The 26327-nt window shown below is 45.1% G+C and overlaps 1 protein-coding gene across 1 annotated transcript in view; it reads left to right on the top strand.

The window, feature by feature from the left end:
* Window positions 1-514: 514 nt before the first annotated feature.
* F8 (coagulation factor VIII) overlaps window positions 515-26327 on the top strand; it is a 74804-nt gene continuing 48991 nt past the window's right edge. Inside the window, exons 1-10 of the mRNA XM_050965749.1 lie at window positions 515-845; window positions 9568-9692; window positions 11912-12034; window positions 13804-14016; window positions 15066-15137; window positions 18097-18192; window positions 19390-19611; window positions 20987-21254; window positions 23563-23737; window positions 24979-25072. Of these exons, the coding sequence (XP_050821706.1) occupies window positions 697-845; window positions 9568-9692; window positions 11912-12034; window positions 13804-14016; window positions 15066-15137; window positions 18097-18192; window positions 19390-19611; window positions 20987-21254; window positions 23563-23737; window positions 24979-25072 (1537 nt within the window). The 5' untranslated portion in view covers window positions 515-696. The remainder of the gene's footprint in view (window positions 846-9567; window positions 9693-11911; window positions 12035-13803; window positions 14017-15065; window positions 15138-18096; window positions 18193-19389; window positions 19612-20986; window positions 21255-23562; window positions 23738-24978; window positions 25073-26327) is intronic.

Here is a 26327-nt window from a genome sequence, read left to right on the forward strand (position 1 = left end):
GGAGCATCAGGTGCACACCTGACTTGGACTCGGCTCCACTCTTGTGTACAGGATACCTGGCCAGTATTCTGTCACAAGCAACGTTTAGGCTGGTAACTATGACATCTATACAGAACTTGTATGAATGATCGTGCGAATGAGTGTGTGTATATATATATATGAGTATAAGAAATAAGTAGTAATTGAAGTAAGTAGTAATAGGAATAAGTAGCCAAACAACGTTGCTTACTGTTATCTTTTGTTTTATAATGGTATTTACAATAAATGTGACAAATGTCTTGTCCCCTTTAATAAGATCCTGCTGGTTTTTATTGGTCTAATATAATTGGTATAACAAGTGGAAGCCTCAAAATACAAATAAACACCCTGAACCTGGAGTGCTGCAGACCAGGAAAAGTTAAAGCTTTGCTTGGCCTTCCTTTTCCCTTTGTTTTTTCCGCTCATCCTTTTGCTAATCCCCAGAAGAGCGATCCCATTGCTTACGCATGTTCCCCTCTGCACTGCTTCGGTCACAATGACTCCCTCTCCTGATGTCCTCGGAAAACTTTCCAGAGGTTTGACTGAGCCTGTGGGTGCCGGCTTCCCCTCATTTTTTCCCGTGGTTTAAAGATGCTGGATGGAAGATAAATCTTTTTCTTGTCAGAAATTTCTTTTTTTAATCAGAAACTCTTCTGCCTCCCCAGCATGAGGGGCACTATGCCGGGAGGAGTCCTGTGCTGCTTTCTGCTGGGTTGTCTCTTTCAGGAGAGCTTTGGAATCACCAGAAGATACTACATTGGTGCCGTGGAGACAGACTGGGACTATGTGCACAGCAGCCTGCTCTCTGTGCTGCAGGCACCAGCTGGGTAAGGCTATTTGTACTGTAAATGTTCTGACTGTGATGTGATGTCCACAGGCAGCTCTCATCTTGGCTTTGAGGAAGGTGGCACCCTGCATCACCGTGGTGATGGTGCCCTCAAGGGAAATAAGGCAACTATAAAATATGTGTGTAAATGCAGCTGTATGTACATGAGTGTGTGTGCATCTGTTTGTGGGGGTATATCTGTTTGAATGTGCATGAGTGCGTCTGTGCATGTATGGTTTAATCTGAGTGTGTGCATGTGTGTGAGGGCAGTTTTCTGTGTGCATATCATATTGTGTGTGTGTGTGTGTGTGTATACATACATCATCTGATTCTCCCAATGTCTTGCACATTATGTTTTCACTGGTGTCTATGCAAAGCGGATGTAGAATGCACCCAGCGGTGCATGTGACTCAATAATTTTGATTTACTAGAATCCTCACACCTGCTTTGCATTCCATTTGCACAGGTGTAAATCACTGCACATGGTTCACGGCTGGGAGAATCAGGCCCACAAACTCACTCTCATGCACACTCAGATATACACATACATTCATCCAGGCACAGTGTAATTAGACACATGGATTAATTCTGTATTTGCTCATGTAGCTGGCGAGAACAGCTTTGATGATGGAGTTTTAGCTTGCGGTCATGTAGGGTAATTATTATTAACTATTACTTGTCCTATGCATTTTTCCATCCCAAATCTAGTTCATTTATTTGTGACTGAGACCTTGTATGATAAGAATTGCTTCTCCGGCTGGTACCAACTGAGTATCCCCTTCCCTCACCCTGCTATCTAAGTAGGGTTCTGATTTGCTTTTTGATGAGTTAATAGCTGTGGACTGTGCTTTCCCCATCCCACAGGATATAAATGATATTGTAGTGACACTTTTAGTTAAGGTTGGCCATCACTTCCCCTTAGAACTGTTCTCAGTTGCTTATAATTTTGTCAGACTGTAACTACTTTTAGTTAAGGTTGGCCATCACTTCCCCTCAGAACTGTTCTCAGTTGCTTATAATTTTGTCAGACTGTAACTGTCTGGGCTGAAATTTTCCATGCTTGGTGTCTGCCTCAAGTGGAATATTTTTAAACATTTCAGCAGACGTGGTTTGGCCATTTCCAAGAATAAGATTAGGGGGAAATATGTTGTTTTGCCCATGTGAATGAATTGATTGTAAGAATTTTTTTGAGAAGTTCTACCACCCGGGCACTTTGGAGCAGGGACAGGAAATTTGACAGGGGAGTTGTCCTGAACTCAGAGATGTGCCGTTTGCTTTTCCTGGCAAAATCTGTCCAAATTTGGCCAAGTCTGAGTCTTTGAAAAATTGCAGTTTTCACATGTTCTGTAGAGATTTGTTAGACTTTGACAGCTAAATTCTCCAAAGAGGCCATGAGCAGATGCACCATCCCCCTCGGAGCTACTGAGCATGCTCCACCCAGGGGCTTCAGGACTCTCTCTGCAATTGCTATGCCAGGCTGCCCTGGCACCAGGCACCACAGCTGTGAGCAGGGAGGCTGTGCCTCCTGTGCACTCAGTGTTCCCCCTGGTGGTGACCAGGTAGCATGGAGGAGGGAGTGGCCTGAATGCACAGCACTGAGGAACCAGGGTGGAGAATGGGGGAACACAGGAAGTGGGGATTACAGGAGCCAGAAAGTGGGGAGAAGTAGTGGGAGACAGAAACAGGGGAGGGTAGGGAATGGCAGTAGGGGAGGGGGATTGCATAGGAGCAAAGGGAGGGGTGGCGGCTGGGGTGTATGAGAGGAAGGAAGATAGGAGCATACGGGGGTGTGGAGGATAGGGGGCAGAAGAGTCTCCCATCACTAGAGCACACTCCCTCCAGAACCTGGAATTGAACCCAGGAGACCTGAATCTCTCCAGTCTTCCGCTGTCAGCAGATGTCTGTAAAACCCACCGGCAGAGTGTGTCTCATCCCCCTCTGATGCCTGGTCCACATACTCAGCCTGCTATTACTGTCAGTTACTCTACTAGCTCAAGTAGCAGAGGTCTGTGCCAAGGAGCTAAAGGTCTGAACACTGCAGCTGACCCAAGCTGGGAGTCAATAGGCTTTCAAGCTGTTTGCACAGTTTCTTTCTCCTTTTTAGTTCTTTTTCTTGCCTATTGTAATCCGTAATTCAGCCCCTTTGTGCCTGATACCTCTTTGATTACATGATCACACAATATTTTTTCCAGGGACTCCTGTCTCATTCAGTGCACAGGATGGATCAGCTCTGAGGATGACTCAGGGTTGTGTAGAGAAGAAGGCTGTAGGACCTCTGCTTCATTTGTTGCAGAAATTGGAAGGTTTGTGATGAATAAGGCAGGACATTACAGGTAGAGAAAGGAAAGTCTCATGGTGAAAGCAATTGAATGCTGCCCTGGAGAACTGGATTCTACCCCTACCTCTGCCATCAAATTCCTATGTGATGCTGGGCGAGTCACTTAACCCAAATTTTTCACAAGTGGTCACTAATTGTGTGTTCCTCATTTTCTGGATGCCTAACTTGAGACCCTGGGATCTGATTTGCAGAAGTACTGAGTACTCACAGCAGCAACTGAGGTCACTGAGAGCTGTGCTTTGAACACATAAAGTGCTATAAAAATGCTAAGTACTCAGAAAAATCAGGGTGTGGGTATCTCAAGTTAGGGACTCAAAATTAGTGGACATTTTTGACAATATTGGCCTTAATTTCTCTGCGTCTCAGCTCCCCTTCCGTAGAATGGGGATGATACCACCAAATCTCACAGGAGTTTTGAGAAGATAAATTCATTAATGTTTTTGGAACAGTTTGATACTCTGGTGAGACCACCTTTGAAACTCCCAGGAGGAAATTAATAATAAGGCCTGGGGCCATACACTAAATGAGGAGAATAAAAAGAAATATTGAATATCTACCCATTCACTGAATGAGGCATAGGTGCTGTGAAAATGGGACATGATTATGAACTTAGATTGTATGGTGGTGCAAGAGAGGCAAATTAAGGTTGCACAAGTCTGGCCTTTCCTCACTTTTGGGGGCTTGATGTTGCAACGTAATGGTCTTTCAGCACAGTTTGTTGGATGTAATATATATTGACTTCAGAGCAGCCAGGCCACATTGCTGGGATTTTAAATCTAGGGGACAGATTCTGTTCTCAGTTAAATCCAGAATAACACCACAGACTTCCATTGTATTCCTCTGGGTTTTTGCTGGAGCAAGAGAACAGTATATGGTCTTCTAACTCTTATCACGTTTATTCAGTGATACTCCAATGATGATATGGGAATTCATTCCCTACATTACAAGGGGAAACCCATCCTGTCTGCCAGAGTGACTGCAAAATCAAGGAAGGTTTTTGGAATCACTACATATTTGGAAAAGAGGATTCAGCCTCCTGAAATGTTTTATAGCTCCCCTTCCTCCCTTCTCTATGTTCCCACTGTCTCAACTTGAATGTCACTTGCAAATGTTTTCTATCCTCTAACCATAGCCTGTTCCTTCTCCCTCTATAGCATCTGCACTCCTTTTCCAGCCTGTCCAAAAAAACACTGCTAAAATCATCTTCCCCTCTGACTGCTCCACCATGACCCACCCTTCTTTCATGCCCCCTTGGTTCCCTGGCTCTTGGAAGTGATGCAGCAAAATAGTGCGGCTCAGAATATGGGTGGTGTTAGAAGTGAGTCAAATAAGCCTGACAGAAGCAAAAGTGCCATGTGTGCATAGGCGCTTGATTAGTCCTAGATGTGGGTATCATATGATTTGCCTCTGTCCTCATGGGGCACAGACATTTTATGAGGTTATCCAGGCAAATGGCAGAGGCCCTTCTGGGAATGACATCACAGCTTATCATAGAATCATAGAACTGGAAGGGACCTCGAGAGGTCATCTAGTCCAGTCCCCTGCACTCAAGGCAGGACTAATCCCTGTCCATCTCTGACAGGTGTTTGTCCAACCTGCTCTTAAAAATCCCCAGTGATGGAGATTCCACAACCTCCCTAGGCAATTTATTCCAGTGCTTAACCACCCTGACAGTTAGGAAGTTTTTCCTAATGTCCAACCCAAACCGCCCTAAACCTAAACCGCTGCAATTTAAGCCCATTGCTTCTTGTCCTATCCTCAGAGGTTAAGAAGAACAAATTTTCTCCCTCCTCCTTGAACAACCTTTTCTGTACTTGAAAACTGTTATCTCATCCCCTCTCAATCTTCTCTTCTCCAGACTAAACCCAATGTTTTCAATCTTCCTTCATAGGTCATGTTTTCTAGACCTTTACTCATTTTTTTTGTTCTTCTCTGGACTTTCACTAATTTGTCCACATCTTTCCTGAAATGTGGTACCCAGAACTGGACACAATACTCCAGTTGAGGCCTAATCAGCGTGGAGTAGCACTGAAGAATTACTTCTCATGTCTTGCTTACCATACTGCTAATACCTCCCAAAATGATGTTTGCTTTTTTTGCAACAGCGTTACACTGTTGACTCATATTTATCTTGTATGATCCACTGTGACCTCCAGATCTCTTTCTGCAGTACTCCTTCCTAGGCAGTCATTTCCCATTTTGTATGTGTGCTACTGAGTGTTCCTTCCTAAGTGGAATACTTTGCATTTGTCCTTATTAAATTTCATCCTATTTACTTCAGACCATTTTCCAGTTTGTCCAGATCATTTTGAATTTTAATCTTATCCTCGAAAGCACTTGCAACCCCTCCCAGTTTGGTATCATCCACAAACTTTATAGGTGTACTCTCTATGCCATTATCTAAATGATTGATGAAGATATTGAACAGAACCAGTCCCAGAACCAATCCCTGCAGGACCCCACTCGTTATGCCCTTCCAGCAGGAATGTGAACTACTGATAACTACTCTCTGGGAACGGTTTTCCAACCAGTTATGCACCCACCTTATAGTAGCTCCATCTAGATTGTATTTCCCTAGTTCTTTTATGCTTCTGAGAGTGCTGATTGGCAACCGATGAAGTTACCCCTTCTGGAGGTAGGATGACTGGAAGTGTTCACCAATTACACTGGTGGCTTCCATGGCCCATTTGGAGGTTTGAGTGGGTGCCTGAAGATGTCTATGCTCTGTTTTCTCCTGCCTACGTGTCTGAAGGACTTTGATGGCTGAAACAGCTAAGATACACTAGCCTGTTGCTATCTAAACTAACTTCATCTAATGGAGACACTCAGAACTTCTTATCTGTTACTTTTCCCCCTTGTTTCTAATTCCTTCCCTGCATTCCAAGAGACTAAATCTATTTAGTGACTCCTGATGGGTGACAGGCATCCCCTTTCCTGGGGGTGAATGGAGTGCGGAATAGGGTCTCTGTGTATCCTATCAAAGCCTTGAGAATCTTTTCTCAGCCTCCAAGCCTTTTGGCAAAGGAGGACTGGATGGTAATTTAGGTCTTTAGCATGACAACAGTACTATTGAGTGTCTGGGAAGTGGGCAGGCGAAAGCCTGCCCACTGCTAAAGGATCCCCCCCAGCCTAAGGGGAGGATCCACAGGACCACAGAACCCCACTGATTACGGGGGACAACTAATAAAAGAACAGGGACAGGAGTGCGGTCAAAGGGTCATAAGAAGGGAACTTGACGGGGACACCGAGCAGACAGCCCGAGACAGCACCCACTGCTCCTCGAAGGCGTCAAGGGAGCCAGTGGACGCCGCCCAAAGGAACTCCGCCCGGATATGTGAACGGACCATGGATTGGAAACAAGCCCCACAGTCACCAGAGTGTTTACCTTGGCTGCCTCAGAGTTCTGAAGAAATTAACAGATAAGGAAGCCTAACAATGCTGATGAAATGTTCCAGGCGCTATCTGCCTTCACTTAGTCTGCTCTTAGGGTAAGAATTCCACTGTGATCTGATCTGATAAGAAGTCCTGCCAAAAATGCTTGGACATCCAAACTCTTACTTACTCTCTGATCCAGACTCTCCTTTAAATTTCTGGATTCTGCCCTGTTAATGATGATTGCAGGGAATGCAAAAGGAGCATTCGTGCAGCAGCAACATCACCGTGCATAATTGATTCCCGTTGGGCACATTATTTAAGGACCAGAATCTATGCTAGTTTCCTGCTGGTGCCATTCCTTTGGCCTAGTGGAGTGGCTGCTGTCTTACAATAGTATACATGAGATCAGAATCAGGCCCTACAGCTCTGAATGCTTTTTCAATTGCCACCAAAACCAGATTTTCCTGGCATAAAGATTCAAACTGTCTGACTCATTTCAGTGGAATGACCAAAGCCTTTCATCTTTGGGGTGCCAGCTCAAATCTGGGACACATCACCCAGTGAATTCAAAATGGTACAATCTAATGACAGTACTGTGGCTAATGTGAAATGAGTTTGGTGATCTCAATTGCTAGTGGACAAGGAGCAACAGAAATCACAGCTATAGCTGGAACTAAGTGGCCAGCTCAGTAAAGAGGCCATTGACTGAATAAACCGTGGAGACTAAATTCATCTCATTTTCTCCAATCCATCCAGACCAGGTTACAGGCATATTGGCTGGGTGGCATGGAGATGCTTGCACTGCTGCTATCTTGTTCTGTGCATTCAGGAGACAGTCACTCATCAGTAGAGCTTGGGGAAATTTTTCAGACATATAGTTCATTGAATGTGTCTATAACCCCGTCCCTTCCCAGTTTTCTGTCACTCAATCCTCTTCCATTTCCTCTTTAGGAAAAATTAAGCCAGTTAATGTTATTATAAATGAAAGATTAGCCATAAGGGGAAAGAAATCTCTTCCATTTCTTCAAGGGGAAAAATAGCAACCGGTTTGTGTTCCAAAGAAAACATGCTGCAACAATCAGTGAGAGCATTCATTACTGGAAATGGTCTGTGGACTGAGACTGATAAGGCAGCCTCTACAGTCCCTGGAGAAATTCAAATCTTTGTTATCCTGAGAAACTTACTGGATTTCTTCTGGATAATGAGTTTGTTAAGCAGCTTTAAAAAAAATCAATAGTAGGTCTAGGTGGTGCAGTCAGTGTGCTAAATCAGTAAAGCTGCCTTCCATCTCACAATGAGATAGCACCTGACTGCTAAGTGACCAGGGTGCAAATCCTAGTTAGGGTATAAATTAAATGAATTGCAGGCCCTCACTCTAATCTCTAAGCAGAATTCAAAAATCTATCCTGGTCTCCCTGCCAGAGAGGATGAGAGCTAGAATACTGTACTGCCAAGGCATTGGACACAGGGCAGGGCTATCTAGGGTGCCAAACACTGTATATGCAGGTCAGAAACGACATGCATAATTAATAGACTTCAGTATCTGAATACGCAGCATCTAACCTCCCTCTCCTGAACAAGATCATTGGGAAGCTCACCAAAGCTCACCGTCCCATGAGAAGGTCTGACACTTTGCAACCAGTAGAGGGCAGACAACCACAAACATGTGCTTTGGCAAAGTTCACCGTGTGGAACCAGCAATGAAACATTCTGTGCCTGACAGCCCCTGATTGCAAATCAACTTGTTCCTGTGCATATACTGGCCCCATTAGGCTGCAGCTCCATGGCTTAGCAAGTGGGGATTGCAGGGGCTGCATTATAACTAGGCTTGGAAGAAGTTGCTCTTTCTACAAATAATTTCTACAAATAATATTAATGTTTATTTTTATGCATTTTTCTACGTTTATCTATTTAAATGTTCACAGGAAATTATGAGGTGAGGGTCTGGTAATAATTATTTAATGATGGTAGATGTTGAGAATAAAAAATGTTAAAGCTCTATAAATGTTAGAACACAAAATTGTCAACATCACATGTCAAATATACAAAGTAAATATCCTTAAATGAAACTCTAATAAGTTCTCAAGCAGAATTTTTCTTACTGTGATTATCTGTACATTTTGATTATTATCAATGGAAATATTTTGGCATCGGTTTGTGTGAGTACGTTGAAATTGACATTTACTGACATTTACCGACATTTACCAATAAAAATCTAATCCTTCCAACCTTAATTATAACCCAGTGGTAAATTCCCAGTCAAACTCAGGGCCCCATTGTGCAAGGCACTGTACAAACATAGGAAGACAAGGACTGTGTCCCCACAACCCTATAGTCTAACGCATGAAGGAAATCTATAATTTTAATCCACGTCAGTCATTGTGAGGTTCTTTCTCTTTGGATGAAGAGGGTCCTTATGAAAAGCATTCCACAGCTGAGCAGGCACATTATGAGCTCTACTTTTCTTTAAAGCATGAGAGACTGGCTCCTACAGAAAGAAGTGTGCGAGATTAGATGGGCTAGGTGCTCTGAGCTGTTACAGTATATCTAATGTGCCTGCAGTTGAAAAGAGGTAAGCCTAAAAGTTTGAGGAAATCTGGCAACCATGGGCCCTTGTATTATGCCGGATAAAGGATCACATAGAGTTTGTTTCTTAGCAAGGTCTTACCACCTCAGATAGATAGATTCACATGTTCACAATCAATTGATCAATCATAATCATCAGCAGATCTTGTCAGCATGTGTGTATTGTATGAAGTGGTAAGAAGTCTCATTATGATGCATCTTAATCCAGAATGACTCATCATGTTATTACAGATAACTTAGTAATAACATTTTAAAAACTCATGCAGTGGGTATTAGGAAATTTACAGGGTGTATTAGGGCAGGTATTGACTAGAACTGACACAAGGGTGTGACATTTGGGCAACGAGGGAGGAAAGGGGCATTTGTAAACACCTTATAGATGGATCTGTACAACCAGTGCTAATTTTTTCCTTCTTTAATGCAGAGCTTCAGAGGTCCAAAGCCAAAAGTCACCTATGTCTGGCATTTTCACTCGGTACAAGAAGGCGGTGTTTGTGGAATATACTGATTCCTCGTTCACACAAACTAAGCCCAAACCAGCCTGGATGGGTAAAGAGAATGATTGTTATCTATAGGCTAATGATCTATAGCTTTATATACATCTAATGGTCTTTATTTATATTAGTATGGGGAGGAGAATGGTACAGGAACCTAGACAGATATAGTTTTAACTGGGGATATATTATATCATATACTACAATGATGAAGATAGATAGATTACCTTTTATCCCAAAGAATCCCAAAGCCCCTTACAAATTATACATAGCGATCACTTCATCTACCATCAAAATGCAGCCATCTATTGCAAAATATAGTAATGACTTGTAATGCACTGCAGCATTAGTTTTGCGACATACCAGCAAGTTTAGCATGATAAGGCAATGGGAAAGAAATTACCCAGGGAACCAAGCTACCCTCTGAACAACACAAACCTGGTACAAAAAGGAGATGCAGTATTTTCTCAACTCAATTTTCCTTGGTCCAAATCAATATTTCCACTTTTTTCCCCCTGCATAGCAACATTTCTGAGCTTCTACAACTTTCAGTTGCTTAAAAAGAAACAATTCTTTTAAATTTTAAGATGTTTATTTCTTAGTGAAAAAATAAATTTCTTCCTCTGCAACTGATATGGTTTTTGCTCATCCTTAGCATGATGGACAAGCTTGGCAAGAAATCTATTCACATGCCATGTCTCGCTGGGTGCATTGTTACTGTAACTGTGTTGGGTCACCCAGCTTATCTTCCTCATATCTTTCTGGAGTCTTTTGGGGTCTTTTTTGACACAATATAGGTTGAAGTCAGTGACATGTAGCCTCTAAGGTTATTAAAAGTGCTCAATAATTTGAAGCCTCTTCAAGCACATTGCTAAATTATATTCCCTTTACAGCTGTGCTGATATTGCTGTTATTTTAGAGCGTGTTTTTTTTCTTTAAGGAAAACCGCACAATGTTTATTTTCAGATAATATTTTTCTAGCTCCAGAGGACAAGTGGGATTTTGTTTCCTTCGTACTTGGGGGTCATTATCCAGGGTTAAAATCTTCAAAAAGCTCCAGTCCCATTTTCAGAACTGAGTTAAGCACTTAGGAGTCTAAGGGTCTATGCACACTGCAATCAGAGGTGCTACTGCAGCTCAGGTAGGCATAGTCAAACTAGATTTGGTCTAGCTAGCTCAAACACCAATAGCAGTGACACCACAGCTGTGTGGCTATAAAAGCCATCCTGCAGCTCTGGATATGTATCAGGCAACTAGTCGGTACTGCTGCAACATCACTGCTGTTGACAGCCAAGCTGGCTAGATTACAACTAGCTTGGATATGTCTACACATGCTGAATCACACATCCAATTGCAGTGGAGACAGACCTTAAGTCTGATTGAAAGTCTATGGGACTTAGGCTCCTAAGCCGGGTGCTTTTGAAAATTTTACCCTGCATCTGAGCTTTATATGCTTTTTAAGAGCACAACCCCTTCAGTACCCTCTCAGAACCACAAGGATCACCCTCAATTTGCTTTTTATTTCTTCAGTCTCCATAAACACCTCAGGATGCTGTGACACATGCTCTGGCTCTGAAAGGCTGCACATGGCTTCCTGCCAGTGTCCTCCCCCTCACATAGCCTTAGAACTAGGGAAGATTTATACCACATCATCCTAATTGACCCCCTGCCTGTTGGGACAGTTTGGCCTGGGACCTGCAGAGTAACTCACATTCTGCTCATGACATGTTCACTCATAGACTAATGAGACTGGCTTTGCTTCAACTGCACGTTATGCCGCTGTAGTAGCATCATAGAGTCCAAGGCCAGAAGGGACCACCAGATCATCTAGTCTGAGCTCCTGCATAGCGCAGGCCACCATTCCACCCAGCACCCACACACTACACAGAATGTCCATCTGGACACTGTACAGAACTGGAGGCTGCAGGAGGGGGGTTCTCTCTCTGCTCCCCAGGGTATCCTGTTCAATTCTGCCTGAAGAGCTCCGATGACTCCATGATGCCTCCATGATAAGGTTATGATGAGTCGCCTGTGATAGTAGGGACTGGACTTGATGATTCAAGCGGTCTCTTCTCCAGTTCTATGTTCCTAGACCTCCCAGTGTGACGTCCCCCACCCCCATACCTCTGGCTATTTCTCCAGTTATCAAGCACCACACACTCCTCGGCCTCTATTGTCCCTCTCCAGGATATGATCTACACCCCTTATGTCTCTGTTTTTAGCTCAGCGGGTTGTATGTACAGCAGTTGCCCTTCAGTGTTCTTGCTCTTTCAGGTCTCCTGGGCCCCACCATCCGAGCTGAAGTCTATGACACGGTAGTTGTTACCTTTAAGAATCTGGCTTCCCGCCCTTTCAGCCTCCATGCTGTGGGTGTGACATACTGGAAAGCATCAGAGGGTAAGTGTGCCCTTTTATCTCTGGCTCTGCTAAAGCTCACACAGTGCTTGTTTGCAGAAGGGCAGAGATATGGGAGCAGGGAGCTGAAGAATATCGTGCTGCATTCAGAGCTAAATGGAAAAGCAAAATTTTTGCCCCCGTTTTCCCATCATAAACCTCATTCTCATGGATGCATTAAAAACAGACAACAGCCAAACACCACCTTGCCACCCAGCGAGATTCCTGGTGGCAGGGAAGAGGGAAAGAGAGAGAGCATTGTCATATTTTTAACTCCCGGTGGGTGTTCAGAGACCACTAATTAGGGCCATAGGCAGGTGGGTTGGATAGATAGATGGACAGGTGATTGGATGGTTAAGGGAAATTATTACAGGATTTCTAGTGCACCAGTCTGAAAACAGCAAAAGTCAAACAGAAACTGTCCATCCAGTAACAAGCTGGTTTAAACTAAACAAGCATTCAGTAATGAACTAATCCATTACTTGGCTATTTAACATTGATCTTCTGCAACAGGAGTACTTGTGGCACCTTAGAGATTGAGGCCATGGCTACACTGGCGCTTTACAGCGCTGCAACTTTCGCGCTCAGGGGTGTGAAAAAAACACCCCCCTGAGAGCTGCAAGATACAGCGCTGTAAAGCCTCAGTGTAAACAGTGCTGCAAGCTACACCCGTAGAGGATGTGGAGTACGTGCAGCGCTGGGAGAGCTCTCTCCAAGCGGTGGCGCTGCGACCACACTCGAAACTTCAAAGCGCTGCCGTGCAAGTGTAGCCATACCCTAACAAATTTATTTGAGCATGAGCTTTCATGGGCTACAGCCCACTTCATCAGATGCATAGAATGGAACATATAGTGAGGAGATATATATACATACAGAGAACATGAAAAGGTGGGAGTTGCCCAACCAACTCTAAGTGGCTAATTAATTAAGACAAACTGTTGTCAGCAAAAAAACTTTTGTAGCAATAATCAAGATAGCCCATTTAAGACAGTTTGACAAGAAGCTGTGGGGATACTTAACATGGGGAAACAGATTCAATGTGTGTAATGGCTCAGCCATTCCCAGTCTCCAGCCCATCATCAAAGATCTACAACCTATCCTGAAAGATGATCCCTCACTCTCACAGATCTTGGGAGACAGACCTGTCCTCGCTTACAGACAGCCCTCCAACCTGAAGCAAATACTCACTAGCAACCACATACCGCAGAAAAAAACACGAACCCAGGAACCTATCCTTGCAACAAAGCCCGATGCCAACTCTGTCCACATATCTATTCAAGTGACACCATCATAGGACCTAATCACATCAGCCATGCCATCAGGGGCTCATTCACCTGCACATCTACCAATGTGATATATGCCATCATGTGCCAGCAATGCCCCTCTCCCATGTACATTGGCCAAATCCGAAAGTCTCTATGCAAAAGAATAAATGGACACAAATCTGACCTCAGGAATCATAACATTCAAAAACCAGTAGGAGAACACTTCAACCTGTCTGGCCATTCAGTAACAGATTTAAAGGTGGCTGGCAATTTTGTAACAGAAAAGCTTCAGAAACAGACTCCAGGGAGAAACTACTGAACTTGAATTGATATGCAAACTAAATACAATCAACTTAGGCTTAAATAGAGAATGAGATGAGGTAGGGGCTGCCCAGACTGTTTTTAAAAATGATGATAATAAAACAAAGGTCAGTTGTGTGATGACAGGTCATTGGTGCGGTGGATATGGGGTGAGCAGTGACAAATGGGCCACTCTTTGTGCTTTAGGGGCAGGGTATAAGGATGAGACCAGCCAGGCTGAGAAAGAAGATGATGAGGTGGATCCTGGTAAGACCCACACGTATGTCTGGGAAATACTAGAAGACCAAGGACCAACAGAGTTTGACTCGTCATGTTTGACCTCCTCCTACTTCTCTTACACTGACAGCGTGAAAGACATCAACTCTGGCTTAATCGGAGCCTTGCTTGTCTGCAGGCCAGGTATGGAGCATGGGGAATTGAAAAAGTCAGTGGGTCGTTTAATCCAATCAACTGTTTAGTATTTGGTCTTGACTGAAAAGAAATCTGGAATCTTCCTTAAACTGAGTATGAAGCAAAGGCAGGACCCCTGGGAGGAACAGAATCTGTTGTGGACTGACAGATTTTCTGGTTGACACGTTTTCCAAAGGGTGCCTTCATCCATTCCCAGTCCAGAAAATTAACACCCTTTCGAGTGCCATGCTGGAAATAACTTGGTCGTCTGTTTCCCCTCAAAGAATTTCTAGTATTTCCCAGAGATTCCAAAGCAGTTAATGAGGCAATTCAGAGTGTGAATGTTTGTCCACCTTTTTAAATGCTTTCACCTATGCCATGATTATTCAGGTGCTTTTTCACGCAGATAAGTTGATTTTGTAAGACCAAATACAGATGAGGCCATGCCAGCATGGATTTATAGATCACACACAGATGATGCAGGATGTGTAGTACCAAGCCAAATTTAGGATACTCTTGTCTATTCTATGCACGATCCTTTTGCCAGAATGGCGATTGACTAAAACTTGGTTCCCAATATACCTGAAGTGCATAGGAGCAAAAAGTGATGTCAACATAGCACAGACCTAGATATGATGGGCTATTTCAGGTGATTAAATAAAATCCTGTATGGCAAAAGAGAGAGTCAGGACAGGACATATTGAACTCTCCCTTCAGTACCTAGTCCAGGGAGCCTTTGTGGCAGCCTTTGCTTTTCCCCTAGCAGCCTTTTTCCTTAGGATCACCAGGCCACAGCATGGGCTCTTCAGGTAAGGGGACTTCCTTATCACTCCATGCACTGGACAAAGACCATGAGCAGTGGCAGGCAAGGATTAGGCTCCCTCTTGAGTGCCCCTCCCAGATCAGCAATGACAGCATAAACCCACGCAAGCGCCAGCAATAACTTTGTTACCTCCAAGAGGTTGAACAAAAGATCTCCAGGAGAAGACTGAGATACAACACTGCCATTGCTGTTTCTTTAACAGTGGCATCACCTCTCTCTCTCCTCTTGCTCGTAGGAGCCCTGACCAAAGACGGAACCCAGAGCACGTTGCAAGAATTCGTGCTGCTCTTCTCGGTGATTGATGAAGGTAAGTACATGATATGAGGGTGGCCGGATCCTGTATCCTGGCTTTAGGGTAGTCAGATTCTGCTGGTTGGGAGAGTTTGTGCCACATCTGGAATATTACAAACAAAGCCAGCCGAACGCACCTTAGAGTAGCTGGAGTTCACTGTCTGGGTGTTTCCTTCTTTGATGTATTTATTTGCTTTTAGGCTGGCAGAAGGTGCTGGATGGGTGGCCCTGGAGAACAAAGTCTCTGTTTTTGATTGGCTGTAGAGCTGCCTCCTGAGCTGAGTCTGAACACAGTTGGTGTGTTGACACTGCAGTCGGAGGTGTAACCAGAACTACCTTTGATCTAATAAGCAATGAATCCACAGCAGCGCAGGCTTGCTGGTCAAGCACATACCCAGGGTCCTTAGTGAGGTTGGACAGCCCAATCTGCTACCCTGGCAGTTGTGGATTCACTGCTATCATTACCTGAGCTAGCTAGACCAAAGCTAGCGTGGGTTTGTATCCCTATGCTATAGTCTCACCTCTGACTGTAGTCTAGATTCCCCACTCTGCCAGCCAGAGGAGTGAGACACCAGGACTGGGATTTGAAATCTGGTCTCCTGCATCAGCTCTGGAAGATAATCTCCAACTGGCCACGAGGTTCAACATATGGGCCACTGGTTTTATTCTCAGAGCAGGACCCTCATGACTCTAACTCACTTGATGATGTCCAGGTGCAAAGAATTTTTGCCGGCCCTTGCATTCCCACTAGCATATGGAAAAAACAGCCTTCAGACTACAGGGTAGTCAAACCCATAGAGGAAATCTAGATTGTGATGAGAATAACTAGTGCTGAGCAACCTCAACTCCTATTGACTTCAGTGGGAATAGAGAGTACTCGACACTTTGCAAAGGGAACTGAGCACCTCTCAGGATCAGCCCCTTACTACCACAGATACCCCCGCCTCTCTCTCTCTGTCTCTCTCTCTATCCCAATACACCCCCTCTATCTATCTATCTATCTATCTATCTATCTATCTAATGCCATACATCCTTGTGATAAATGAAGGCGGGGTAGCTCTCTTTTGTGGACCCAGCCAACCAGTTAAATATAAAATCCCTCTCAGTAGCTGTTCTCTACTTGCTTTACCTGTAAAGGATTAAAGGTCTCACTGCAATGCATAAGTAAAAGGAAGTGAGTGGGGACCTGGCCAAAAAGGCCAATGGGAAGGCTACAACTTTTAAAAATTGAAACAAGACTCCCCTTTTGTCTGTCTGTTGTTGTTTTTGGGGAGAAGCAGACAGGGAGCAACGATGCTGTAAGAAGCTTTGGGCCAGGTGTGAAAAATCATGAGTATCACACCTAGACACTACTCATCTAAAACCCCAGATATGTAAGTAGATTAGGAAATGTCTAGAAAGACGCAATTAGGTTTATCCCTTTTATTTTTTATGGCTTGTGGATTCCTCTGTGCTAACTCCAGGTGCTTTTGTTTTGCTTGTAACCTTTAAACTGGACCTCAAGGGAGCTATTTTTAATGCTTAATTCTTGTATTTGCTCGTTTTAAATCTAGCAGTAGCCTGAGTTTTCAGATGTATTTTCTTTCTTTCTTTTTTAATAAAATTTACATTTTTTAAGAACAGGTTTGGAGTTCTGGGTCTTAAGAGGTTTTTGCACATGTTTTTTTTTTTATTAGCTGGTGGCAACAACTGATTTTCTTTGTATTTCTTTCTCAGCTCTTCCCCAAAGAAGGGTGTGAAAGAGCTTAAGGGTACCCCACAGGAAGGAATTCGCAAGTGCGCCTTCTTGGGTTCTCAGAGAAATTTTGCACTTGGGTGGTTTACCAATCCAAGGTCAGAAAAAAAGCTGTAAACTTGTGAGTTTAATACCAGCCTGGAGTGGCCAGTATTAATTTTTAGAGTCCTTGTGGGCCCCCGCCTTCTGCACTCGAAGTGCCAGAGCGGGGAATCAGCCTTGACAATTCTATCTATCGCCACAGATCCCTCCCCCCCATACACTGCCTCTATGTAATCTAACTAGCTAGCTATCTCAGGGAACTGGAATGCACACATCATCACAATATCCCAAGTGCTAAGGACCTGACCAGGGCCGGCTTTAGGTCTATTCCACCGAATCAGGCCCCACGCCTAAGAGGGCCCCACGCACAGTGAGAATCCCTTCCCTGGCTAGAGGCTCCTTTTTAATTTTTACTCACCCGGCAGCCCTCTGGGTCTTCGGCAGCACTTTGACAGTGGAGTACTTGGCTCGCTCTGGGTCTTCGGTGGCACTTCGGCGGCGGGTCCTTCAGTGCGGCCGAAGACCTGGAGTGAGTGAAGGACCCGCTGCCAAAGACTCGGAACACCGCTCAGTGAGTACAAGCCCTACGTGTTATTTTTTTGTTGTTTTGTTTTTTTAAAGTCATCTCTGCCGGGGCCTCATCGAAACTGTTTGAATTGGGCCCCGCACTTCCTAAAGCCGGCCCTGGCTCTGACCCAGCAAAGTACATGGATACATGCTTAACTTTAACTTGTCCCGCTGACCGAACATGCTGCAAGTCATGCATGTCCTTGAGTTGCTTTGCTGCATCGAGGCCTCACTGATTAGCACCCAGAACAACAGTGCATAGGTGCTGTGCGGCACTTACTCCAAATATACTGAAGGCAGAGCTCTGAAGGAGCCCTGTCCTTCACAGAAACATGCTGGGCCCAGGACATCCACCCAAACAGGATAAATCAATCAGAATAAAAAAAAAAAACGTTTGACCAGCAGCCTGATTGTGGCCTGGAAAGGCCTGGCAGCATGGCCTGGAACCCCCAGTTCAGGAGAATGAACAGTCAGGGGACTGAGTCCCAGCATGAGGGGCTTTCACCCAAGAGCGCACTGCTGCCCACTCCAGGATTGCAAGGCTCCAGACGCTAAAGCCTCAGCAGATCACACACACAATTGCATTTGGCTAAACATTCTCCCAGCTGAACTTCTTTGTTTCTCTCTCCAGGGAAGAGCTGGTACCCAGAGCCCAACCACACAGGAACTCCTCGGCCCTTGGCTCAGCTGCACGCTATCAACGGCTATATCAATGGCTCTCTGCCCGGTACTGGAGGCTGAGGAGTGGGGGAAGGGAAAGGTGGATGAGGGAGAAAGGGGGTCTAGGAGTAGTGCAGGAGGGAGGGCTTGGCTACACTCGAAACTTCAAAGCGCTGCCGCGGGAGCGCTTTGAAGTGTGAGTATGGTCGCAGCGCCAGCGCTGCACGAACTCCACCTTCTCATGGGGATTAGCTTGCAGAACTGGTAGCTGTGCTCCCAGCGCTGTGGCACTGTTTACACTGGCACTTTACAGAGCTGTATCTTGCAGCGCTCAGGGGTGTGTTTTTTTTCACACCCCTTAACAAGAAAGTTTCAGCGCTGTAAAACGCCAGTGTAGCCAAGGCCGGAGATTGCTTACAGTGGCACAACAGGGTTATAGGGACACCTGAAGAGAACTGGAAGCCAAGAAAAAATTCCTGAGATTGAGATCTGCTAGGCTCTGGATTAGCCTCTCTAGGGATCCCTTTCTCTCACCTTTGTCTGTCTTGTTTATTTAGCATGGAGCTCTCCAGGGCAGGGACTGTCTCCTACTAGATATGTGCACAGAGTGTAGCACACTGGGCCCTGTTTTTAGCCTTTCCATACTATACTAATGAATGGGTGGCAGGCTCAGCACTGGGGATCTCTAACACTAGAGTAGAGGGACCATTGAGGAAATATAGCTGGGGACAATCCAGCACTGACCAGGGATGGAGTAGACAGCACATCTGGATTCCATCTTGAAGGGCCCTGTCACACTCCCATGATAGTCAGCGGCAAAGTGCCCAAGTGTCTTCACCGATGCAGAGTCAAGAATAGTACCCCAAAAGTCTCCCCAAGGAAAAAGCAGGGGAAGAAGTGAAGAGGAACAGCAAGTGTTTCCAGATGGAGAGTCCTTTCCATCCCTAATTCCTATGGGCCAGAACTTGAAGTCCCTAATCTGGGCTGACCCCATCTCCCATTAAAGTCAATGGCAAAACTCCCATTCACTTCAGGATCAGTCCCTCTTTTTTTGCTCAGTCCTTACTCCCCTGGCCCAGATGCTGAGAGGTGCTGAGCATCTGCAGTCCCCAACAGAAGTCAGAGATCCTGGCATGACAGGTTCCCAGAGTTTAGCACCTGTCAGAGGTTGGCCCACTGGTGTCTCTGGGTGGATTGGAGGCTATAGCTGTGTGATTCTATGAGCTGTTCTCTCATTGGTGCATTTCCCCTCCCTTCCTGGCAGATCTCCAGTTGTGCCAGAAAAGACCAGTCCATTGGCATGTCATTGGGCTGGGTACTGCCCCGGAAGTACACTCTATTTTCTTTGAGGGCCACACATTCTTGGTGAGGAGCCACCGGCACGCAACCTTAGAAATCTCACCAGCCACCTTCCTCACGGCTCAGACCATGCCCACCATCAGCGGCAGGTTCCTAATGTTTTGTCAGATCCCAGCCCACCAGCAAGGTAATATCCACCAGCCATCAGGCTCAGAGGGGTCAGGAGAGAGGATGGGCTGGAATCAGAGACGTGTGAGGTGACACGACTCACAGCTCCCTCATGCTCAGTTAGACTTGCCTAGACCTAGTCACATCCCTTCTATTGATCTGCAAGGGGGTCTAAGCTTGGTGTAATTGGCACACTGAGGAGCTGAAAGCAGGAGTGGGGCTATTTAACTTACACCTTTTCATAGGCACCAACTCCATGGGTGCTCTGGGGCTGGAGCACCGATAGAAAAAAAAAGGTGCTCAGCACCCAGCGGCAGCTCTACCGATCAGCTCCTCTCCCTCCCCCGACCCAGCACCTCCTGCCCACTGAGGATCAGCTGTTCAGCGGCATGCAGGAGGCGCTGGGGGGGAGGAGAATGAGCAGGGGCAGGAAGAGGTGGGGCAGAACAGAGTGGAAAGAGGCGGGGTGGGAGTGGGGCTTGGGGGAAGAGGTGGAGGTAGGACTGGGCCTGGAGTGGAGCAGGAGCAGGGTTGAGCACCCCCTGGGAACTCAGGAAGTCGGCACCTCTGCACCTTCTTATCCCTGCCTCCTGTTTTCTTGCTACTGTCCTCTCTTCCATCCATTAAACTTGTGATATTTGCCATCTTGGACTCCTTTAGGCCTGGGGGAAACTCAGAACTTCTGCTGTTGGTTACAAATTGATGAGTGGATGTGTGAGTCAGGAAATAAGCACATCTTAGGAAGTCTAACAGGCTGTAAATTTAAGCAGTCTCCTCTCCCTTACACTGGATAAATCAGGAGTAAGTCCATGAATGCCAGTGGTATTATACCAGTATAGTACAAGTGTAAGAGGAGGGAGAATTACTGAGCCTACTTGGAATTATTTAGCATCATCTCTGAATTTGGTCTAGAATCTTTCCCAGATTTGTTTTTTCCTGTTATTTCAAGAAGCAAAAAGAACAACACAAATTTCTCCAGAAGGCTGCAGCAATTAATTGGAAGCTAACCCAGGCCTCAATGTAGAGTTTGTGTTATAGAGCTCCTTAAACGATCATTGGTATAATTAATTCTGTCTTTGCAGAGGTAATGGCTGTAATGCCACTCCCATCTGGCTGCACTGGAGTCTATTGTCTGTACATTTGTCTTAAGTCATCTATGTCTACACACATATAAATCCCTGCCCTCGTCTACTAACCTAATTCCTCTCCTAATCACTCTCCTCATCTGTCTCTCCACCTCAACCTACTTACCAAGACAGATACAATATGGCTAGATAGCTGTATGTCCATCTGAAGTAGAGGCAGGTAAACTGGGGATACTAGTGAAACAACATCCAGAGCTGTGAGTGAGACAGACATACATTGATCTTTCTGCCTGGCCCATTTGAATTCAGCTGGCATGGAAGCATACATCAGTGTGAAAGTCTGCCTGGAAGAGCCCAAGAAGAAGATGAGGTTGGCCACAGATGCACCATATGAAGACTATTATGATGACAGCTATGATCTGGACAACACTGTGATTATGTTTGATGAGAGTGACTCTCCCCCCTCGATTGGCGCACGTGCTTTCGCCAAGCAGGCGCCTATGACCTGGACTCATTACATTGCAGCTGAGGAGGTGGATTGGGACTATGCCCCAATAACACCCACTTATCTTGACAGGTGAGAGCATGTTAGCATGGCCAGGGAATGGGGTGAGTACAGGCTTGGCCAGCTGTTCCATTTCCCCCCTCTGAGTTTTCTTTCTTTTCCTCAAATCACCATGAAGCCTCAACCAGACCCTTTCCATTAGCAGCTTACTTCTTCCTCATTACATTGAGGAGTTAGGCTCAGGACAAGAAGAGAGTGGGCTAAGTTCTTCTCTCAGGTATACCTGCACAACCTCAGGGGAGTGAGAGCTGAGTTTGGCACTTATATTTAAGCCATGTTACTAGCTGCTGGCAAATGGTAGGCTGAGCCATATAAGCCACCAAAGCCATAACGTAGTTTACTTTCTGCCCATGGAACCTGATCTAAAGGGAACCGTTGTCATTAGGAATCCTATCTGAGGGTGTATTAGATTAGACAATACCATCAGCGTGGCAAAAAAGACTACCCCAGAATAAAGGCTGGGTGAGCAATCTAATATAGCCCGAGGCAGCACACGCAGTACCGGAGCATGAGGCTCTGTTTGGCCCCTTGCCAGAGGCTGGAAAGGTTGTGGAAATAACAGTCAGCTCCTGGGAGAAAGGGAATTGTTTGATCTACTGTGCCAGTAGCCACTAACTTTCCACAAGCCATTTACCAATAGCACAGGTAGAGTTCTGGAGGGAGCGGTGTGGTACTAGTCCTCTGAACAGAGGGTTCTGTAGTTGGTGCTGAAATACCCAGCCCATATTGCCCTCTTAACCTGTGAGGGTGCCATGGTGGGCCACTTTTTCCTGTGCTACCGCTCTGCTGGTTTCAATGGAGATACACCAGGGATCCCTTTGGCCCTATGTTATTGCAGCTGAGAGATGTGATTGTATTGTCCTGAGAGGATGGATCTACTAGATACAAGCCAAGATTAGCCCCTAATGATGCTCCACTTCCTTCTGGGTAGCAGTAATCTGAGAATTCTATCATAGCAGTGTCTTACTCAGCACTGCCTGGTAGTGACAGTTGTCACCAGTTCTCTCACTCTCTCCTCTCACGCAGGCTTGCTTGGGTATTAAGCAGGCTCACAGGGTTCTGCTTTCCCATGGAGAGTCTCAGCCCAGCCCCCAAAGGACAAGTATCAACCTCTGAAAACTCACTATCCCAGTTAGCACTGACTGGGCCTCTTGTTTGCAGGGAAGCCGAGGACTGAATGCGCTAATAGAGGGGGTCCTTCCAGATCAGGGTAGTAAGAGGAGTTTACTTGGCCATGTCATTTCGGCACCTCTGGCAGTGACCCCAGCACATGCGGGCAAGTGCCAGGCTCTGCTCTGCTCTGCTACAGCAACCAGTTGCTGCCAGGACAGGACACCGATAATTAATCTCTTGTTGTTAAATTGTGTAGTTAATAGTGTGACCACACTTGGTTCTGTTATGAAATAGACTCAGGAGCCCGGTAACCAATATCAGCCAGATTTATTGCTAAAAGCCAATACTGGAAAAATGGTTCAATACAATACCAACTTCTGGGATGCCGTATTGTTGTTAAATTCACCTTACATAGAAGGTATGCTCCCAGAGCTACACATTTCAGCTGGTAGTATTTATAGGATGATTTTAGAGGTTACAAACCCCTTCACACTTCACTAAAACCCAAACATCAATTTGTCCCCATTCCCCATTTTTCTGTACCTTCTTTGCTAGCACTTCAGATACTTATCCGAGAAAGTATCTATACCAGGGAAGAACATGGATTTTGCCTTTGACAAGTTTCCTGTTTTCTAACTCCAAAGCTGACTTCAGCTTTGCAGACTGTTATGGGATACTTCTCGTAAGTGAACAGGATTATAGAAAGACATAGGCCAATTTAGGCCATATAACTGCTAGAAATATAAATACACAATATAATGTTATATTGATATTGTGTGCTTAATGCATATTAATACATGTGGTGTGAATAAAGCATATTGATAATGTGATATATATATCACATATATATATGTATTAATTAGCCCAATGTATATTGGTCAACAGTGTCCTAGAACTGCATTTGGTGTAGGCTTCCTCTCTTATAGAAGTGATAGCCTGCATTTGAATCCAATCTTAGGGTTATGGAAAAGTTGTATTTTGTTGCCTTGTTTTTCAGGGCAGGGACTTCCTTTTCATTCTGTTTCTGTTCAGTGCCTAGCACAATGTGGCTCTGATCACACTGGGGCCTGTGCACACTACCACGATAACAAATGTATTATTATACAATTATTATTAATAATAATGATGCTGATAATAGTAAAAAAAAACAGCTCCTGTGCCCTCCGCCTGGGCTCACTCATTTCTCCTTCTCCTCTCTCCCCTATAGAAGTTACACAAGTCAGTTTCTGGAAGCTGGTCCTCAGCGAATTGGTTCAAAGTATAAGAAGGTGATGTTTGTGGAATATGAGGATGGGACCTTTAAGAAGCGCAAGGTATCAGATCAACGTGACACAGGAATTCTGGGACCTGTCCTTAAAGGAGAAGTTGGGGACCAATTTTTGGTAAGAGAAAGAGAGAGATGGCTTTCTGGGAAAGGTAAACTCTGAAGATTCATTACTGTTCTTCTTCCTGGTCCCCTATTCATGCCTATGGTCTAACACAAATTCTTTACTGAGTCCCTTGTAGTAGCTAGTGTCCACCAGAAAGGAGGACCTTCTTTCAGTTGCTATTGAAATCTAGAAGTAAAAGCCTCATTGACTTCAGTGGAAATTCACATGGGATGGATTTGGCCCAATGCTCTTGACTTGCCTTTAATGCAATCAGCTGTGCTTAATAATCATACTAACCCATACATGGTATGTGCCTTCCAACACATTCTTCTGAGACAGATCTGTCCACTTCCTTCCTTGAGTCTTCTCCAACTATGTGTGGCTTGCATGGGTAATTTAGGATGTACAGTACCTGGGGGAGGCTGCTTTATACACACAGCCTATCTCACTGTACTCTTTAATTAACTGGCTGCTTGACTTGTGTATCATTATCAAGAGGCAGAGTGGGCTTCTGGTGAGAGCAGGTTATGATTCAGCAGATTCTAGTTCTAGTCTGTTTGATTTGTTGTGTAGCTGACAGCAAGGAACTGAGACCAAAGACTTCAAACTGGAGTGGCACGTATCTCCATATTTATTTGATTGGGCAGGTGTTCAGAAACGCCACACACCCACGATTGCATTTGAGGCAGATGAGAGCACAGCACCTCTGTGAATCAGGCCACTTACTCAAGCCTCTTATGGATTCAGTGTCCAATTATGGGCACCCATGTTTTAAAAAATCAGTCTCAGCCACTGTGGGCCTCACTTTTCCCATCTGTAAAATGGGTCTAAATAATATTTCCGTACCCTCTAATAATTCTGCCATTTCCATGCTCTTCCATGGACTGACTGAAACTGGGACCTCAAAGAAAGTCAGGGTCATACAGTTTAAGACCAGAGGAAACCCACTGGATCATCTAGTCTGACCTTCAGCCATCACAGGCCACCAGCACCCCCACACTAAACACAACAACTGAAATGAGACCAAAGTATCACAGCCCACAGGAGACTAGACTGTTATGTGCCACAGACAGAGAACAGAAGGGACTGAGGTGCACCAGTGCCCGAGGCCCCCTGCAATAGCAAGGCAAAGTGTGCCAAAGACCAATCCAGACAATATGGAGGCACTGCTGAAGATGAATGACCATAAGGAAAGTTTTGAAGACACAGGGCTATTGAGGGCTAAGTGTTATTGTTGTTTGTTGTCATTTCAGATTGTGTTCAAGAATCTAGCAAGTCGGCCTTACAACATCTACCCTCATGGGCTCACCAGCATAAGTTCCTATCACCCAGTGAAGTCTTCTGAAGGTGAGATTGGCTGAAGAAAGAAGGTCACTGGAATTTAGAAGAGCTGTTGGCAAAAATCACATACCTCAGAACAGGAGAGTCTGGTGAAGCCCGCAGTAAATGGGCTGTTTTAACTATTCAAAGTACTTGGGTACTGATGTTCTCTGAGACTGTACTAACTCTTGAGAAGAGACCCCTCTGTGCTGTAGAACCTTCTCTTTAAGGGAGGTTTTGGGGACAGGGGCTGACAGGAGAGGTCCTGTTGATCAGGGAACTGAGGGTCAGCCACAGGGTCCAGGAGGCAGTGTGGAGGCCTCCCTCATGCAGATAGCTCTGGCCTCTCTAGGGCCCCCAAGATCTGAGAAGATCTGCATGTTCTGGAGTCCAGATCTCCTGCTGCTTCCACTGAGAGGCCAATCCCACCCCACAACAGCAGAATTCAAAGGAGGCTGTACAAAGGGACCCTCTTGCGGTTTCCTTGCCCCTGCAGAGGTTCTGCAATGAGGGTCACTCTATGGTCACATGTTCCCTCTTGATGCTTTCAGACAACAGGAACCGATCCCTCTGCTGCTCTTCATCAGTAATGGAGGAATCACCAAACCTCAGACATTCTTGTTTTTACACAGGATTCTTTAGCATATCAGATCATCTAAGTCAGTATCCTCCTCTGGCTGTGGCCAGCAATGCTTTGTAGGAAGGAAATACCCACTGCCAAAATGCACCTTCCAGTGAGCGATGCTGTACACGTGCACTGGGAAAATTCCTTCCTATCCCATGCACAGTGATTAGCATATGTCTTGTATATTTCACTTTCTCCTCATTCCCTAGGCATTTCACACTGACCGGCCCTTCCAAAAACCTTCCTGGAACCACACAGCTATAAGATGGGTTTTAAATGGTAGCTTAAAGCAAAGTCAACTAAATAAACTTTCATGGTTCTAAAAGTGTTTTGAATGATCAATTGGCATTTATGACAAAATTCCTTAACATAAAACACTGCTTTATTAGCAGTGGTGTAGTATAGTATTGACATGGCTGTCAGCTGCAGTGTTTTGAGCCATTGCTGTAGGCTAATGCAATATTTTTAATATAAAATCGATACCTAGCTCTTTTCAGCAGTAGATCTCAGAGCATTTCACAGTTTTTAATATACTTAGCCTCACACAGCTGTGTGAGGCAGGGCCCTGCTATTATCCCCATTGTACTCATGGGAAACTGAGGCACTGAGCAACTTGCCCCAGGTCACACAGGAAATCTATGGCAAAATTGAACCCAG

This window comes from Gopherus flavomarginatus, chromosome 8, assembly GCF_025201925.1.
Source record: "Gopherus flavomarginatus isolate rGopFla2 chromosome 8, rGopFla2.mat.asm, whole genome shotgun sequence".
NCBI lineage: Eukaryota > Metazoa > Chordata > Testudines > Testudinidae > Gopherus > Gopherus flavomarginatus.